Below are 19946 nucleotides of genomic sequence, written 5' to 3'. Positions count from 1 at the left end.
CAGTTCACAGATTTCTCCTACAAAAGGCTGTGGGAAAACACTCAAGTTGTGCTGCAAGGGGAAAGGGATTGCTAGCTGTAGGACATACAGTGCAGTGCCTGGGAACATAGGAAAGTTACCTAAGGGAGAGGGGTCATCTGTATCCTTGTAAACAAAGGAATTCCTAGGACCACACATACATACCCAAAACAAGACACATGCACAGAAAAGGAACAGGGAAGCCCCCACATCTTGAGTGTGAGCTTTTCTCTAAGTTAATCATATGGATAAGCCCTGAAGGAGAATACTTGCAGGTCAATGTACAAACACTAGGTACGTGTTTTCTTTTTTTCCTTCTTTTATGTTTTGTTACATCCTAGCATTTAAAGAAAGCACTGTCAGAACACTAGCTGCATATAACCTTAAGGAACAGACATCTCAGAGGATAAATTCCTGCAGTAACACACTAAAATATCAAATGTCCACTTTTCAACAAAAAGTAACAAAATACACAAAGAAACAGGAATTGATGGTGCAAGCAAAGAAGAAGATTAAGCATTAGAAACCATCAATAAGGAGGACAAGACCTGGAGTGAAAATTTCCCAAGTAAACCCATTTTTTTAAAAATGGTCCTATACTGAGGAGAATATGGTGGCATAGAGAGGAGTGAAAGTCAGTTAGTCCCCCCAGAGCAACTAATAAGAAAAACAGGAACAACTAGAAAACAATCTGGGACAACTGCTGGGAGATGACCAATATTGTCTACACATCATGCAACAATCTGGGATGGCAGAAATGCCCGAGATCATAGCATAAAATCTGGAAGTAAAAACCACGGACCCGAGCTGAGAGCCGCCTCCCTCATGGCAGCCTGAATTGCAAAGCCTCGCGGTGCTAGAGAGCAGAACTCTCTAAATAAGTGAATATACCTCAGCCCAGCTCCAACTGGGATTTTAATGTTAACCGCTCAGTACAAACTACGAATCCCCAACAAGCAGACAGAGGCTTCTGGTGACCACTGACCTTGGAGAGTCAGGGAACGTATCTGTCACGGGACGGGGAGCCCAAAGGATCAGGTGCTATCTCTGGCTGACGGGTGAATCTGGGGGCCATAGACTGACCCCGAAAGGGGGGCTTTCTGTCCCTTTCTCTCTCTCTCAACCTGGGCGGCTCAGTGGAGAAAGCCTCAACCGTTTTCAGCTCACAGTGCTCTGCAGTAGAGAAAGCCTCAGCCATTTAAAAATTGCAGCACTCTGACCCAGAAATGGGTGGAGATAGCAGAGTCAGAGAAACAAAGAATATATTTATAGGCAAAAGATCTCTCTCTAGGGGGCATATCTTCCCAAGAGGAAAGAGGTGGGGCCCAGCTCTACTACCCACCTTCCATTCAGAACCAGACCTCAGAGCCTGGGGGAAAACAGCCAAAAGCCACACCTCCTTACACCAATCTGGAGTGACAGGCTGACAGGCACCACCTGCTGGCAGAAAAGCACAGGGTTTGTCAACCCTCTAAGACACACCATCAGGGAGACCGGATACTGAATATTTCTTCCTTCTGGGACCTGAGCCTCTTCTCATGTGGGAAAACCTGACTGGGGTGGACAAGGAGGTCAGATGCCTAGACAACAGAAAACTATAACCTACACTAAGAAAAACGAAGTTATGGCCCAGTCAAAGGAACAAACTTACACTTCAACTGAGATACAGGAATTTAAACAACTAATGTTAAATCAATTCAAAAAGTTTAGAGAAGATATGGCAAAAGAGATAAATGCTATAAAGAAAACACTAGGCATACACAAGGCAGAAATCAAATGTTTGAAAAAACAACTGGCAGAATCTATGGAAATGAAAGGCACAACACAAGAGATGAAAGACACAATGGAAACATACAACAGCAGATCTCAAGAGACAGAAGAAAATACTCAGGAACTGGAGAACAAGACACCTGAAAGCCTACACACAAAAGAACAGATAGAGAAAAGAATGGAAAAATATGAGCAAGGTCTTCGGGAACTTAAGGACATAATAAAATGCAGGAATGTACTTGGCATTGGTGTCCCAGAAGAAGAGAAGGGAAAAGGGACAGAAGCAATAATAAAGGAAATAATCAATGAAAATTCCCCATCTCTAATGAAAGACATAAAATTACAGATCCAAGAAGTGCAGTATACTCCAAACAGAAGAGATCTAAATAGGCCTATGCTAAGACACTTAATAATTAGATTATCAAATGTCAAAGACAAAGGGAGAATCCTGAAAGCAGCAAGAGAAAAGCGATGTACCACATACAAAGGAAGCTCAATAAGATTATGTGCAGATCTCTCAGCAGAAACCATGGAGGCAAGAAGGAAGTGGTGTGATATATTTGAGATACCGAAAGACAAGAACCACCAACCAAGAATCCCATATCCGGCAAAACTGTCCTTCAAATACGAGGGTGAGTTCAAAGTACTCTCTGACAAACAGACAATGAGACAGTTTGTGAACAAGATACCTGCTCTACAGGAAATACTAAAGGGAGCACTAAAGAGTGATAGGAAAAAACAGGAGTGCGAGGTTTGGAACACAGTTTTGCATGATGGTAGCACAGCAATGTAAGTACACTGAATAAAGATAACTATGAATATGGTTGAAAAAGGAAGGTTAGGAGCATGTGGGACACCAGAAGAAAAGAGGAAAGATAAAGACTGGGACTCTATAATTCAATGAAACCTTGAGTGTTCAACGAGTATGATAAAATGTATAAATATGTTTTTTCATGAGGGAGAATAAATCAATGTCAGCACTGCAAGGTGTTAAAAATAGGGAGGTATTGGGAGAAAAATACAATCAACATAAACTAGAGACTATTAAAAAAAAATGGTCCTAAACATACTCAAAGAACTACAGGACAACATGGACACAGAACTATAGGAAATCGGGAAAACAATCAATGAACAAAAAGAGAATATCAATAAAGAGATAGAGATTATGAAAAGGAACCAAAGAGAGCTGAAGACCACAGTCATAGAAATTAAAAATTCCCTAGAGGGGTTCAACAGCAGATTGGAGCTGGCAGAAGAAAGACTCAGTGAAAACAAAGATAAGGCAACTAAAATTATTCAGTCTGGGGAGCAGAAAGAAAAAATGAATATAAGCAAACAGAGCCTGAGGAACCTGTGGGATAATGTCAAGTGTATCAATGTATAAATTGTGGCAGTTTCAGAAAGAGAAGAAAGGATCAGAGAGAATGTTCAAAGAAATAATGGCTGAAAGCATCCCAAACCTAACACTAGACATAAATATACACATCCAAGACACTCAGCAAATTCCAAGCAGGATAAAGCCAAAGAGGCCCATACCATGGCATATTATAATCAAACTGTCAAATGTCAAATATAAACAGAGAATTCTGAAAGCTGCAAGAAGCAACATGTCACATACAAGGGAGCCTCAGTAAGATGAAGTGCCTATTTCTCATTGGAAACCATGGAGGCAAGAATGCAGTGAATTGATATATTTACAGTGCAAACAGTAAAAAATTACCAACGAAGAATTCTATACCCAGCAAAACTATCAAAAAATGAGGGACTAGATTAAAACATTCCCAGAAAAACAAAAGCTAAGGGAATCTGTCACCACTAGATCAGCCCTACAAAAGATGCTAAAAAGAGTTCTGCAGGTTGAAAGGAAAGGACAATAGATAACAGAGAGAAGCTACATGAAGAAATAAAGGTCTTTGGTACGGGAAATATAAATGCAAGTATTATTATATTTTTGATTTGTAACTTCACTTTTTACTTCCTATAGGATCTAAAAGACAAATGCATAAAATGTAATAGCAAATCAGTGGTTTAGGACTCATAATGTATAAATGTGTAATCTGTGACAAGAACTACACAAAGGCAGGGGAACAGAAGAGTATAAGAACATAGTTTGTGCACATTATTGAAGTTAAGTTGGTATCAAAGGATATTAAATTTAAGCCCCTTGGTAACTATCAAGAAAATATCAGAAAATATGCAAGCTTATAGAGGCAGAAATTAGAGTAAAGTTCACCAGGGGCAGGAAGCAAGGGAAGTGAGAAGTTAATGTAAAAAGGATATAGAGTTTCTGTTTGGAGAGATGGGAAAGTTTTAGTAATTGAAGGTCATGAGGTTATCACAACACAGTGAACATAATTAATCCCACTTAATGGTATGCTTGGGAATGGCTGAAATGGGAAAGCCCAAGTTGTATATGTATTCCCACAGAAAACAAAATAATAAGAAAAAGGCAATGATAATTCAATACAATATGATCCTGGATGGGATCTAACAAGGAAGGAGAGTATGGTCAAAAGGACATTACTGGGGTGCTTGAAAAATGGAAAGAACTAATCCATAAACCCACCTGGGTCTAAAGCTTCTTTTGGAAGAAATTCTTTGATAAAATATTCAAAATTTTGTTTTGCTATGAATCTATTAAGGTTTTCTACTAACCAAATATACCTTAATATGCCTATGAATTGCTGACTTGAGAGACACCTTCCAAAAGCATTATATGCTTGATTTTATATCAAGTCTAGAACACATTTAGTCAAAAAGGGTAAAAATCATTACAAAGTTAATTTATTAAAATAATAAGCTTATTTTTTAAAGAAAGGAGATTATTGGGACATATGAAAAATTGGAATATAGATTGTAAGCTTGCTAGGTTAAATTTCTTACACTTGATAATTGCATTTAAGGTGGATGCATAAGTATCTGTACATGACAGTATTAGGTATTCAGGGGGCATTATTTATACAGTCTACATTCAAGTGTTCAGAAAACAGCTGATAGATACACTGATGAATACACAGAATGATACAGTAAATGTGGCAAAATATTAAAATTAGTGGATATGGTTATCTTGTAGGGTAGGGATATGTTGGAGTTACCTGTATGGGGTGTATTTTTTTTAACTGTACTTTAAGTCTGACAGTATTTTAAAATAAAAAGTTTAAAATTTTAAAAAAAATTAGCTTAATTTTTATAAAAAATGTACAAGAATATTTTCAGCAGCATTACTGATAAAAGCCAAAAGCTAGAAATAACCAAAGGCCATCAACATTCAAAATGAACAAATGAACTGTTATATATATTCACATTATGAAATATTATACAGAATAAAAATAACAAAGTACTGCTAAATCCAAGAAAAACTGATGATTCCATGATTCGAACAGCCTAATTTTTTAGGTTGCCAGGCACAACAGAATATATGCACTATTATGATTCCTTTTCTATGAAGTTCAAAAACAAGCAAAACTAATTTATGACAATAATAGTTTAATAGAGCAGGCAAAAGGAGTCTGCTGGGGAACTGGTAATGTTTTATATCTTGATCTGGATGTTGGTCATATGACTGATTTCACTTTATAGAAATTAATGGAATTGTACACTTTGTGAACTTTCCTATGTAGTACTGTTTTCAGTTAAGAAAAGTAGACCAGAGGAACAAAAGATGACTCTAGAAAAAGAACCTCACAAACGTGAACTTTGATTTATGACAACCACATGAAATGGACTTTAATGTTTGCAGTGAAGTATAGATGAAGACTGATTTTTACCCCCATGATGTATTCATCATGTAATCACCACTGAGCTCAAGTTATACATTTTCATCACCCTAGAGGGTTCTTGTTTCCCTCCCTAGTCACTATCCTTTCCCCCTCCACCAGATAATCATGATTCCAACTTTCAGCATCATTGTTTAGCTTTTCCTCTTTAACTTCGTATGAATGGAATTATAAAAGTAAGCATTCTTGTGTCTGGCTTCTTTTACATAATATAATATCGATGAGATCCATCCATGTTGTTAGGTATAGCAGTTTATTCTTTTATATTGCTATGTTGTACTACATTGTATGAATATAACACCATTCTGCTGTTGATAAACCTCAGATTTTTTTTTTTTTTTTTTTTTTAGCTATTGGCTAGTGTAAATAAAGCTGTGGTGACCATTCTTTAACATGTCTTTCGGTTCACATACAGTCATTTGTAGTGTGTATACATACCCAGGAGTACTACTTCTGGGTCATTGGATATATGTATGCTTAGCATACGTGATCAAAGTTTTCCAGAATAATTCAACTATTTTACACTCCCACTAACACTGGTACTGTCAATCTTCTTAATTATAAAATTCCGGTATTCACTAATTTTAATCATTTCCCTGATTAGTAATTCTTTGACCATCTTATGTTTATTGGCAATTGGATATTCTCTTTTTTGAAGTGCCTGTTGAAATCACTTTTCCATGTTTTTATTGGGTTGCTCAGTTTTTAAAAAAATAATAATAATTTGTAGGAATTCTTAACATTTTCTGAATGTTAATTTGTTGTTGGTTATTTTTAATCCTCATAGCCACTGTGATTGCTTTTTCACAGAATGCTATCTTTTAATGAACCGAAGTTCATAGTTTTCATACTGTCTAATAGGTCAATCCTTTTCATGACTGTGGCATTCTTTATGACATTTTGTGTTCTGTATATGAAATTCTTGCCTCACCCAAAGTGAAGATAACATTCTTTTGTAGTATCCCTTGTAAGATCAACTGTTTTACCTTAAAACTGTTGCAATCAAAATGGATTAATCATCCAATCATGTTGAGTAGAAAAAGCAAGACAAAAATTGAACGCTCTTTGATCTCATTAATATACTTCTTAAAATCAGGCAAAAAGTGTGGAAGAGAAAGAGAGCAGTGAATGGGACAAGGCACAAGGGAGGTTTCTGAGATTCTGCTAATGTTTTATTCTTAACCTGGGTAAGTGATTAAGTAGGTGTATTCATATGGGGGAAATTCAACATACTACATGTTCATGACTTCTGTATACTTTCTTTCAAATAAATTTTTAAATAAAATAGTTTTAAGTGGATTTTAATAACACCTTATTTGTGGGTTTCTTTAAATGCACTTTGTATTTTTATTCTTTAAAATGGTAGGCTTACATAAAAAAAAAATTTACCAAGAAGTAATAAAAAATGAATAAGGAATTAACAATCCTGGCTGGGCCTGAATCCCAGCATCCCAGGCACTGACAGATTGCACTAACAGCCCCAATTCTTCATCCTTCCTGTACCCCTCCTTCTGCTCTGTTACACTGCATTTCCTCCCAATAAAGAGGCAGAGAATATACCCCTACTCTTGATTTTGTGTTCCGCCACATGACCAGTTTTGGCCAATGGAATGCTAGCTGACGTCTGAAAAAAATTGATACTCAAACCAAGGGAATTTTTCTCTCAAGAATCAAAAAGTCCTAAACATCCTAACGGACAACAGTGATAAAAGAAAAACTCCTAAATACATGTCTTTTAAAATTTAAATAAGTTTTTAACTTGGTCTTTCATCTTCAAGATCACAATTTTAATGACCATTTATTGCATCATATGAATGTACCATGACTTATTTATAATTTCCTTATATTGAAAATTCACATTCAATGTTTCTTACCCTCAATCCTATCTAAATCTTTCACTCCCATAACAGCAACCAAATCTTATCAGTAAATAGTCTCATTTTCCAGCAGCCAATATTCCAAACAACACTCTCTAACTTTCCAGTTCATTCCCTCTAATGCGTTCTGTTTTATGAAAACATATTATTTTCTCCCAAGTAAAATAACAGTGTATGCATTATTTTTATCAATTGTATTAATGACTAGAACTTAATTTTACTCTTTAAGTGAATTCCTGGAGACCACTGTTGCTAAATCTTCACTTTTGGATCAGACTGTTCACTGTAAATAAGATTTACATTAACATGAATTCATAGTAATGTATCCATAAATGAGGACATTATTCCTGTGAGTAAATAGGGTTCATTTCATGACAATCTACTTTATAACCTTATTATAAAATCCATTACCTTTTTATGACAATTTTATAAAATAAAGATAAAACGATTAATGAATATCATTTAAGCTACTCTCAAAATATTTCTGTAAGGTCAATTAAGGTCAATGATTCTTTAAGTAACTCAAAAGTTCTATAGGTAAGTAACAGTCACATTTTAGAATTTATAATCTTCATTCTAAATTTGTTGACAGCAGAATCATAATGTTCCATGACCTTAATGATTTAGCATTAGTGTTTATAAAATTTAGGAAGTGGGTGATAAAATTACAGTATTGATCCCCAGTCAAGCAAATCTTAGGTAGCACCTACAGTTTATATCCAATATTGTACTAAGGAATATTAAGATGAAAAAACAAGTAAAAGTAAAATCCTTGTCTGTAACAAGTTTGCATTATTGATAGGGAGACAAGTATATAGACAATACACATATAAATAAATGCATTTAACATTATTTTCACCTTTATTACAAGAAAAACATCCTGGGATGGATAAGTGATAGAAAAAATAGCTGATCTTGCCAGGGTGGTAATGGCAGCAGGTGGTACATGTGGACGTAACAATCCTTTCATCTGCTCAGAATTGAGGTCAAAATAAAAGTTTTCTGAAATCTTAAAAAAAAGATTCATACATTAAATTTAGAACTCTGTGCATTTAACAAAAACTCACAAAAATCTTATACACCCAGTCTTAGAAGATCACAGATATAAGAACACTATATCCTCGCCTACAGTTCATCTTATGTTTCACTAAAACCAATTATTTATTTGTCTAAATCAAATCAAAGAAATGTACAAACTATTTGGGAAATACAGTATAATAAACATTCTAAAAAATCATATTATGAATGCTGATTATAAATGTAACCTCTAATAAATTATACAACAAATTATCATTGAGATAAGTTGCCCCAAACCAAGTTTTTAAAAAGTATATAAACAGTATCTCAGCAGTTTTGATTTAGAAAATACAAGTTGCTGGAGCACAGTTCCAATGCAGAAACCCATAATATATGTTGACAGCAAATGACACTGAAGGCACTTTAACTTTCTACAACACATTAAACTTAGACTATTAAAGAAATGCTGTACAAGACAGTCCTTTGAAAAATTCCTAAGTGTAACAAAGATACGATAGTAAAACAGAGAGCATTACTCAGAAAAGAATACTTGAAATACATATAACTGAGCTTTTAGCTACTGAGAATTTGTAAATTACACATATTCAAAATTTACTCTTTTCATCATTCTCATTTTTATATACAATTTGCCTGAAAAGCTTTCCTTGTATTATCTTTTCTCGCTCTTAAATTAAAGATGCTTCTAAATTAAAGAAAGATGCTTCTGCTACCTGCTTTTGCAACAGTTTCAATAAAACAGAGCAAGGTTAAAACTCTTTTATAGAAAGAAATCATTTGCCAAGTCTTACCATCTTTACTTGTAAAATTAAATTTCTACTTTTTTTGCAAATGTCCCATTTTTAATAATTCTCAAAAAAATTACTTATCATGTAAACGATAACTTATCTTTTAAAAACAAGTTTCTCTGTTGAACTGCAACCTAGTAGCCTTGATTCTTGAAGATGACTGTATAGCTATATAGCTTACACTGTGTGATCATGTAATTGTGAAAACCTTGTGGCTCACATTCCCTTTATCCAGTGTATGGAGTAGAAACATGAGGACAAAAAGTAAATGAATAATAGGAAGGGATGGGGGTATAGGATGTTTTGGGCGTTCTTTTTTACTTTAATTTGTATTCTTATTCTATTTTGTGTGTGTGGTAACAGAAATGTTCAAAAATTGATTGTGGAGATGAATGCAAAACTATACAGTGATACTGTGAACAACTGATTGTACACTGGATGACTGTATGGTTTGTGAAAATATCTCAATAAAATTGAAATTTAAAAAAAAATGTTTCTGAAACCTATGATTGTGACAGACTACATTCTAATTATATAACCTTACCTTTTTCTTTTCCTTGACATCATATAAAGCCAGACTTGCAAAAATAGGTTCAATTTCAATCTCAAACCTATTTTTAAAAAAAAAAGAAAGAAAGAAAAAGGATAAAGAAATTTTAAAAGTAAATATACCCTCACATCTATGGTCAATGATTTTCGACAAATGTGCCAAGATAGATGAATGGATTTGTTTTAAATGTGGTATATACATACAATGGAATACTCTTCAGCCATAAAAAGGAATGAGGTTTTAATGCATGGTAGAACATGGATGAACCTTCGAAACATTATGCTAAGTGAAATAAGCCAGACACAAAAGGACAAATATTTTATGATGCCACTTATATGAAATATCTAGAAAAGGCAAATTCATAGAGACAGAAAGTGTATTAGAGGTTACCAGGTACTGGGGAATGGGAGAATGGAGACGTATTGCTCAATGGGTAAAGAGTTTCTGCTCTGGGTGATGAAAAAGTTTGAGTAACAGAAGGTGGTGATGGTAGCACAATATTATAAAAGTAATTAATGCCACTGAATTGTACAATTAGAAAACTGGTTAAAATGGTAAACTTTGTTTTGGCTCATCTTCTCAAAGAACACAAATACAAGTATAAAATCTACTAAGATTTTATTACACCAGTACTCAAAATATCATCCCAGAAAATGCAAGTTATACATAAAAGAAATAAATACTCACTTGAGTGATAAACATTTTACAAGAAGTCTTTGACCAAAATGTTCTTTGGGCACATCTGGAACACTAAGTCGTTCTATTGGTTCTTCCTACAAATTGATAAGCAACAAAATGAATGTGCTTATCAAATTTCTATCTCTTACAATTTATTTTTGAAGAACTTATTTTACTAAGCTAGTATTTTTAATCCTCAAAATTTAACATAGAAAAGAATGGCCTATTTATTCACAAACAGAAGTCATTAGATCATCAGTGTGCTCAATTCACATAAGTTACCCATTAAAAACAATAAATTTACTACACAAAGTATATTTCATTAACAGAAATGATAGCTATGCTTCAGTTACGTTTTATTTCCTATATTACAGTAAGTATACTACATAAAATTCATTTCCCAAAATATCTATCTTAATAATTATCTGTTTCTTTATATCCAAATATCTATACCTCATCTGGTGATGGATGCAAAGCAAAAAGTTCCTTGTGACGGTTTGATTTCCTTTGATCATCATTCTGATGATCTATTTCTTCATTTGGAGTTCGATCAAGTAAATTGGGAAGCAAAGCATCAGGGAGAGAATTTTTCAAGTCAAAAATACTGCAAGCCCAACTACCCCTTGGGGTATCATCTATTGACACTGAACGTCTTTTAAGATCATCCTGTGATATAAAACATTAAATATAAATTAATTATTTTAAAAATAACTTCTTATAGTCATATATATATATATATTTTTTTTTAAGTATTACTTGCTCATCCTGGTAGTTGTTGCCATCCGGAGCTTCATCAGATTCAAAGACCTGTTTTGGTAAACCTTTTTGCCTTTCTTTCTGTTTATCTAATGTATTGGGATTAAATCCTGTTCCCAGTTTGTGATACCTATTCAAAATAAAAGTTAAATAAATCTCAACTTTTGAAAATTCTCACATTTTCAGCATTTTTATGTAATAATCCAACTGTTTTCTGCATTATTTCATTACATAATAAGGATCCATTCCAACAAAGTGATAAATATGCTAAAACATTTAAACAGCAGCTTAGAAAATTTCCATTCAAATTTCCTTTAATGCAACTAGAAAGAAGATTATGAGTTTCCAGAAGTAAATCATACTCTCTTTCTTCCCATGCCAACCATATGTATATAATTTAAGTTGTACTTTCAATTCAGAGAACTGGTCAATAAAAAGAAAATTTGGGAAGCCAGGTTAAAGAATAAAATGTGAAAGCAGAAAATACACATTACAATAATGATATAAATTTTAAAAAGAGAAGGCAAATACATATATAGCAGTGAATCTTAAAGAGCCAAAAAGTTTTGCTATAGCTTAGTATGCATTAAATATCTGAACCTAAATCTAGAGCCTGTAAAATGAAGAACAGCAAAATCTAAAAACACCATTGTATACAAATATTGCTTAATTAATATGTATGTATATATTATATATACATAGCTAAGAACAACAGTTAAATTAATGTAAACTTCTTTCCTAGCAACCCACCATCCAAGAACCTCAGAGACACTAAGAGCAGATCAAAGAGATTTAACACTTGTGTAGTCAAATAGAGGGAATATCTTAACTGGGGGAAAACCAATTATGATTACCAGAAGATGGTATAGTATTAGTCAAACTATCAGCCAATTCATGAAATAGTAAAGGACCACATTTGATATGAATAATTCACATTCTGTCTTGTGGCTAAAGCTATTAAAACAGCAGCTTCATAATAATGTTAATGTCACAGACTGCGTAATCACAAAAGAAAGATCCTTTTCAGGAAGAACTAAATAAAGAAGTAAAATAAAGTAAGAACTAAAATAAAGTTACTCAATATAGAACCATGAGAGGTGTTATTCAGAAACAGATTTTTTAATCTTTCATGAAAAGTTTAATATGCCTTACTTTGTGAAGGTCCATATCTAAGCTGTTCTGATATATCAGAATAATGTTGTATTCTGCCTCTTCTATATCCTAAAAAACTGCCAGTATGAAACTCAAGTCAGCTGAGAAGAATGACTCACGATCAACACTCCTTTCATATATTATCATTCTGTCCTCTGGTCAGTTGCTATGATAAGGCCCTACGTGATTCCCCATCCAATACCACTTGACCACTTCTCTGGCATCTCCTGGCATTCTCACTCATTTTTTCTGCTCCAGACACATTCCAGCATGCTTCCAACATGGGGGCTTTGCATGTACTACTCTTCCCTCTGTCTAATAAACTCTTCCTGCAGATATTAGGGCTCACTCCCTTACTTCCTTCAGGTCTCTATTCAAATTCATCCAATTACTAAGGCCTTCTCTAATTATAGAAAATAAAAAATTCAGTCCCAATACTTGGCCTTCCCAAACCCTCTTCCTTACTCTATTTTCCTCCATAAGACTTACCTCTACCATTTGTGTTTGTTTATTGTTTATTGCCCTCATTATCCACTAGAATGTAAGCTCCTTGAGGGCAGGAATTGGTTTTGTTCACTACTGTTTCTTCAGTGCTTAGTATAGTGCCTGGTACATGCTAGACTCTCAATAAATATTTGTTGAATGAATAAATAAATGAACTACTTTCTGTCCCTTTATCCTTCCATGCTGAATTATAAAAGAATTTCATGGTTTTGTCATATGGCTCACTATTCCACTCATCAGCTACACCCATTATGCCATTAAACCCATCTTCTGAGTTTGTATATCTTTTCACCAATCAACATTTTAATTCCCAAAGAGAAGTATTTGATTGTTTTTATGGTTACAATATCCTTTCTTATCTCTTTGAGGACATTAGTTACACCAGTGGGTCTTGATCCCATTGCTCTATTAATTATTTCCTCAATTGTTAGCACTCTTATTTGTGGTTTGATAATTTTGTTTTAGTGAACTAGTTTTCATGAAACACCTGGCAATTCTAGATTCTGTGCTCATTTTTGAATTTGTATTCCCCATCTGGAAATACTGTATCTGCTTACCCAGACCATATCCAGAGGTTGTGGAATAGAGGCAGATCACAGAACCATTCAAAACCTGCCAGTACCTAGACTTCTGGAATGAGAGTTCCCTCTTTCTCCAAGATGTTATCAGACATTCTGGGCACTATCCTATAGGCCCAAGCCCTCATAATTACTTACCCTAAAAAAGCAGATACCTCTGTCATCAAAGCTAAGCCTAAGTGGTACAGGGGTTTCAAAGCAACCAAATGCCCCAACAGTTGCCCCAGGACCCCCTTCCATTGCCTGCATTCACTGTGTGTGAGGGCAAAACACTACTGAAGCTTTTGCACAAATTTTCTCCTTAGATTATTCCGTACTGTGTTTTTTTCCTCTTCTTTTCCAATCATACCTATTTTCTACCTTTCAGATACATCTCAGAACTTCTAGTCCACCAACAGTATTCCTTCTGTCTTCCACTTAACCACTGCAGATAATGAATAATGTCTGGTTTAACAGAAAAAATATACCACTTTTTGGCCCGTGGGACTTCAGAGAAGGTACGTAACTAATCTAAGCCTGAGCTACCTTATTCGTTGGAAAAAAGATGAGTGTGAATTGCTAATAAAATGTCCAGTACATACTAAGCAACCAATAAATGTTAATTTCCTCACCCTCTTGCCTAAACGAAGGTCAGCAACTCCATGATTAGAATTAAGTAGCAGATTCCATGATTCTGAATTCAATATATTTTGCAACTAACTTCCTTTTATTAAGATTTCTGGTTATATGTTTCTAACATATATGAATAAAGGTTAAACACTTCTGAATTATCTGACAGAGGAACAGTTTTCTTCCATAATGCCTAAAATCTGACTACTGAGATACTTATCAAAATTGTGAGTTCATAAAAATAGGTCTTCTTTAGGAAGAGTAGCCAACTGTGCTTTTATTGAGTCACATTAAAACTAAAAAGCATGTCAGCAGTATCCCCCAAGTGATACTTAGCACAATATTAAACCCAGCAACATATGACAGTAGCCATGAGGTGAAAATAATAAGCAATGAATAAATCATTTTTGCTACTGCTATTTAGTATAGATTACTTCCTCAGTGAAAACTACAATGTCATTACAAAATTCTTTACTACTTCAGTCATTATGCAAATTAGTAAAGGAAAAGTAGCTTTATTCTGTATCTTAACCTGACTTGAAATTTCAAACTCTGTCCTTTAGTTGTAGGAAAAAAACATTTTTTTATAAATATTTAGTTGATGTGATGTACAAGGCAAGGGCTTATAAATATTTAGTTGGTTAATTAATAAAGGGCAAAGACCTTTCAGAGAGTTTAATCTAGAAAACTGGCTATTAAATTGAATTAACTATTTAAGTTTCACTAAATTGTATCCCCTGTGAAAAACAGAAATTATTTATCAATATCTACCCAGGATTTCCTAAAAGAATTCACACTTCAAAATCATCATATGTTATTAGGTGATGATGATAATGATATATGATAATAGAGAAATACTATCCCCACAAAACTAATATTGAATAGGGAAAGTAAGTAAAAGTAGCCATGGAACTTCTGAGGAAATGTCCTTATATAAAAGTTCTTCTTTTGCTTCTTCTGCTCATTTTTGAAATGAATTTTCAGGTTTCGTAATTATTAAATCCTACAAAGTATTTTTAAATGTTACAGTAAACATATAACTTACTTTCTGATCACAATCGCCCAGTCTTCAGTATAACTTCTTATACAATCTCTAACATGTGGATCCATTTCACTATTTAAAAGAGAATATTATGATTTAGACAGGAAAGCACCGATGTCTATGATTTTGGTTGCTTCGTTCTTGTTCTTATATTAGGAAATGATACCACCACAAGAAATAGATCTAAATAAAACAAGGAAGGTAGCCTTTAGTTATGCTAAAACCAAAAACAGGTAAATGTTTCCTTACCTTTCTTCAGGAACAGCTGAAGCAAGGGTCCGGCAGTCCCTAGGACTGTAGACAACTTCAATATCATCTGGAGGAAATTCAATCAAATCCCTTAAAGGTCCAGCATCAACAGCTAATGGATGAGTAATGAGGTAATCTTCCAAATCTACTGGATCCACTGCTTCAGTAAGGGGCACCTTTTCAAACAGGGATGGGTATGGGAGGTAGACAGAAAAGAAGAGGTGGATATAAGAATTTTAAAAATTTGAGCAGGGAAAATTTATTTTTTGAAACATCACATGCTTTTAAACTATTTCTTTCTAAAATTTCAATGGGTATTCAGCTAGATGAACTAAAGAAACCACGAGGTGTTGGCTATCTTATACAACTTCACGGTTTTGGTTAAACTTTCATTTAAACTTCTTGCTTAGGCCTTGCCCAAACCTCTCACATGAAAACAGTAATAATAATTAAAAGTTTTATTATACTTCACATCTTACAAAGTGCTCGCTGGAAGGGGTTCTTTTTATTTTTTATACCTTTGGCATTTTCATTGCTAAATTTCTAAACACTCTTTTATTTGATTTTTGTTACTGCTAATTATCCTAGTAAAAAAGTATAACCAGACTGTGGTAGGCTGAAAAATGGTTCTCCAAAAGATACGTACAGCCTAATCTCTGAAACTTGTGAATCTTAACTACTACAGCAAAAAAAAAAAGGGGGGGGGGGTTGCTGGCTGGAGGAAAGGAGTCTGCAGATATAATGAAGGCTCTTGAGATGGGAAGGTTATCCTGGACTCCAAGAGTGTATCCTAAATGCAATCACACGTATCCTTACAAGAAGGAGGCAGAGGGAGATTTGGGCCACACAAACACAGGAGAAGACCACGTAAACAAGGAGCAAAAAGAGATCTGAGGATGCTGGCCACAAGACAAGTAATTCTAGCCACCTTGCCATTCTTCCAGAATCTGGAAGAGGCAAGGAATGGATTCTCCCTAAGAGCCTCCAGAGAGAATGCTGCACTGCCAACAAGTGATTTTGGCTCAGTGATACTGATTTCAGACTTCTGGACTCCAGAACTGTGAGAGAATAAATTTCTGTTGTTTTAACCACCCTGTTTGTGGTAATTTGTTACAACAGTCTTAGGAAACGAAACAGACCCTGTTAAAAGTATCTATTAGTAATAATAGATCATGGCATTCCTAAACCAGGAAAAAAATACACTTTTTAATAAGATACCATACTTCTTATTTAATCCAAGAAAGAAGAAATATTCAGGCAAAACCATGAAGGACATATCACAAATGTACAGTTGTCAACCAAGGAAAATAAGAACATGCTATTTTCTAAGATGTTCAACTGAGGTAAAAACAATGAGACCTACCACTATACAGATATGCATTGCTATGTAGAATGTGCTTTAATGTATACTTCTTTGGACTGAACAACCAGTAAAACTTAAGAGCAATAACATTTAAGAGATAGTAAATAAAACAGTGAATGCCTAGCACATTATAAATACTCAAAGATAGCTGCTATTATTATTAACATTATGATTTTATATTATCTCATGTAAACCTCCCCCAAAACACTGTGGGTTAGACATTATTACTACTTCAATTCTATAAATAAGGCATTTGTGCTGAAATAAAGTTAAGGAACTTCTCAAAATAAAACAGCCACAAAATGGCAGTGCAGAAATTGTAACTGGGTCTTCAAACTCTAAAATTCATGGTTTTTCCTCTCATAAGCATTCTATCCTACCTATTCTATCAAGTATATATTATACTATCATGATGTTCATAATAAAGGGAAGAAAAGTAAAATCTTTTTCAGCCAATGGTGCTGGTACAGGAACCACAGGATATCCATATGGAAAAAAATGAACCTAAATCCCCACATCACAACATACGCCAAAATTAATTTGAGATGGATCATAGACATAAACATAAATGCTAAAACTATTCAAAAAAATAGGTGAATATCTTAACTTGAGAGTAGGCAAAAGTTTCTTTAAAATGACAAGGAAAAATCAAAAGAGAAAAATTTGATACATAAAAATACACTCTTAAGAAACCCAACAGGCAGCACTCACTAGGAGGAAATATTTCTAAAACATATATTTGACAAAGGACTGGTATATCGAATATACATTTAAAAAAAAAAAAAAAAAGTCCCATATCTAGTGATAAAAAGACAAACAATACCCTCAAATAAGTGGACCCAAAAAAATGATTAGACTTTTCAAAAGGAAGATATATGTATGTTTATTGTAGCACACACAAAAGTGTTCAAAGACAAAGGTCATCAGGGAACTTTCACTTCTAGGAAAACAGAGTTTACATACTTTTCCCTATTATTCCCACTAGGTACAATTAAAAACTATAAAAACATTACATATAAAGCAAACATAAGAAAAGATTCTCAAAGCTGGTGAGAAAAAGGCAGTCCAGCTAGGGACCTTGGGACCAAAGGAACAACACAGCAGTAGTTCCCTGATTTTTCTCCAGACTTGGAGCTGGAGAAACCCAGAATTGAGAAATGTCAAGGGGTACAAACTTAAAAATTCCCAACAAATGTCTGTTCTCCCCAGCCAAAAGACCAAGAAAGGTGCAGCCTAGCAAGACAGAAAACTATTAGCAATAACTACTCTACTCCAGCCTAATACCACATGAAAAATTGTGACTCCACCAGCAAAGGCCAAAATCAGTAGGCAAGACTTTCATCCTTGCCTGGCTATTTAACAAGGCACCAAATCCCCCATCAGGCTGGTGTTAGAAAAGTCTGAGTAAGGAGCTGGGATTTTCATATCTGCTGGGCAGTAATAAGTACCCCACCTCAGAGTGTCACTGGAGACCACACAGGGACTCTGGACTTCCATTCCAACCCAGCAGTAACAAGGTACCCCTTCAACTTTCTGCAGAGGAGACCCAGTAGAGAATCAGGACTTCTATCACTGCTTAAGATAACAAAGCCACCCATCCCTGGGGTGTAAACTAGAAGCCACCTGGGGAAAAGTAGTGAGGCACTACTGGCCCTCCCAGTCACAGTGGTGTCAGCAGGGGTCTAGTGGAAAGGTAGAACGCCCACTCTTGCTCAGCAGTAATTTTGAGTGTCAACAGAGGAAGAGTGGGGAACCTGGACTTCTACCCACATCTGTCCATAACAAAGCAGTGGCCACCCACTTATAAGAGCTCTGGGATGTATTATACTTGTTTAAAGTTGAGAGTGATGATGATTGTACAACTAAGTGAAGATAATGTAAGAAGCTGACCGTTTATCTTTGGATAGAACATATACTAAGTGAAATTAGGAACCCACTTCTTAATAAATCAGGTCATCGACTTGAGGCTTGCACTTGGGTTGTAAATGGGAGGCTGAGTCCTCTTATAATTATGCATGGAAGCACCTCCAGGGAACCTCTTTTCTTGCTCTTTTCTCTCTCTAAGCCCAACTTGGCAAATAAATTCATTAACCTCCCCCCAACGAGGGACATGACTCCCAAGGGAATGAATCTCACTGGCGACATGGGATGACTCCCAGGAATAAGCCTGGCCCCAGCAGAAAGGGATTGAAAATGCCTACTTGACCAAAAGGGGGAAAAAGAAAGGTAACAAGCTGAGGAGGCCACAGTGGCTGAGAGATCCCAGATAGAGTGGAGAGTCTACCTTGGAGGTTTCTCTCATGCAAGCTCCAGCCAGACATCCCAAATGGCCACAATATGCCATGCTCTTACCAAAAGTAGTCTCCAAATACCTATGTCTCTACCTGAGATTCTATAAAAGATTCACTAAGTTTTATCTCTCAGAAACTTAAATCCACCAGAGTATTCCCATGCCAGGCAAGTCCTAAAACCCAGAGGCAACAGCCTCTTTAGAACAACAATCAGATGCAGCTCCCTTCCCCATTCTGTCGACCACCCCCTTTCAATATGAACAAGTTACGGTGCTCACTGCCTAGACACCCCTAAAGATGGAGAAAGAGAAAGTGACAGGAAGGGGTAGCAACAAACAAGATAAGATTTAACAAAGGTATGAATATTGAAACTTTATATAATTATATATATATATTTTTTGGAATGCTGGGGTATTGGAATGGCTGGAAGGAGGTAAATGACATGGTGGAACTGTAGCCTATAGCATCCTTTGGGGTTTGTGCTATAGCTGCTCATTGAATTGCGCCTTGAAGGTCTTCACCTTTCTGTATGTACCTTCAATTGCATAACAGGGAAGGGACTGAGACTGTAGAACTGTAATCAATAACAAGTTTTGAAATTACCTACATAACTGCTTGTCGAGCTATGCATCGAACAGTAACACCTTTCCATATGTTAACATTTTCCAATGATGGAAATGGCTGAAGTTGTGGAACTGTGACACATGACATTCTTTGAAATTTGCTAACTATTTGTTAAATTGTACTTCGAAAGTTATCACTGTTACGTATATATGTTAAAGTTCATAATAAAAAAATGCATTAAAAAAGTCAACAGAGTCCAAGAGCAGAATGGAGGAGAAAAAAAGAAAGAATCAGTGACCTTGAAAAAAAAATGGAAATTGCCCAATCTCAACAACAGAGAAAAGAA

At 35.0% G+C, this 19946-nt stretch overlaps 1 protein-coding gene across 9 annotated transcripts in view; it reads right to left on the bottom strand.

Annotated features, from left to right (window-relative positions):
* The window catches only part of DOCK7 (dedicator of cytokinesis 7), a 325545-nt gene that overhangs the window by 232267 nt on the left and 73332 nt on the right, over positions 1-19946 (bottom strand). For 8 of the 9 annotated variants that reach the window (XR_005215342.1, XR_005215344.1, XR_005215343.1 and 5 more), the window contains exons 3-9: positions 15383-15558; positions 15137-15205; positions 11249-11378; positions 10946-11158; positions 10502-10587; positions 9809-9875; positions 8301-8450 (exon numbers count right to left, since the gene is read on the bottom strand). Coding sequence is in view for 2 of the 9 variants with exons in the window: in XM_037827046.1 (XP_037682974.1) it covers positions 8301-8450; positions 9809-9875; positions 10502-10587; positions 10946-11158; positions 11249-11378; positions 15137-15205; positions 15383-15558 (891 nt within the window). In the remaining 7 variants the exon portion in view is untranslated. Of the gene's footprint in view, positions 1-8300; positions 8451-9808; positions 9876-10501; positions 10588-10945; positions 11159-11248; positions 11379-15136; positions 15206-15382; positions 15559-19946 lie in introns of those variants that run through there. The other variant, XR_005215347.1, reaches the window with a different exon arrangement.

The sequence above is a fragment of the Choloepus didactylus genome, chromosome 2 (assembly GCF_015220235.1).
Source record: "Choloepus didactylus isolate mChoDid1 chromosome 2, mChoDid1.pri, whole genome shotgun sequence".
NCBI classification, from domain to species: domain Eukaryota; kingdom Metazoa; phylum Chordata; class Mammalia; order Pilosa; family Megalonychidae; genus Choloepus; species Choloepus didactylus.
Note: the sequence above shows the minus strand (reverse complement) of the source record. Positions and strands in the feature narration are given on the sequence as shown.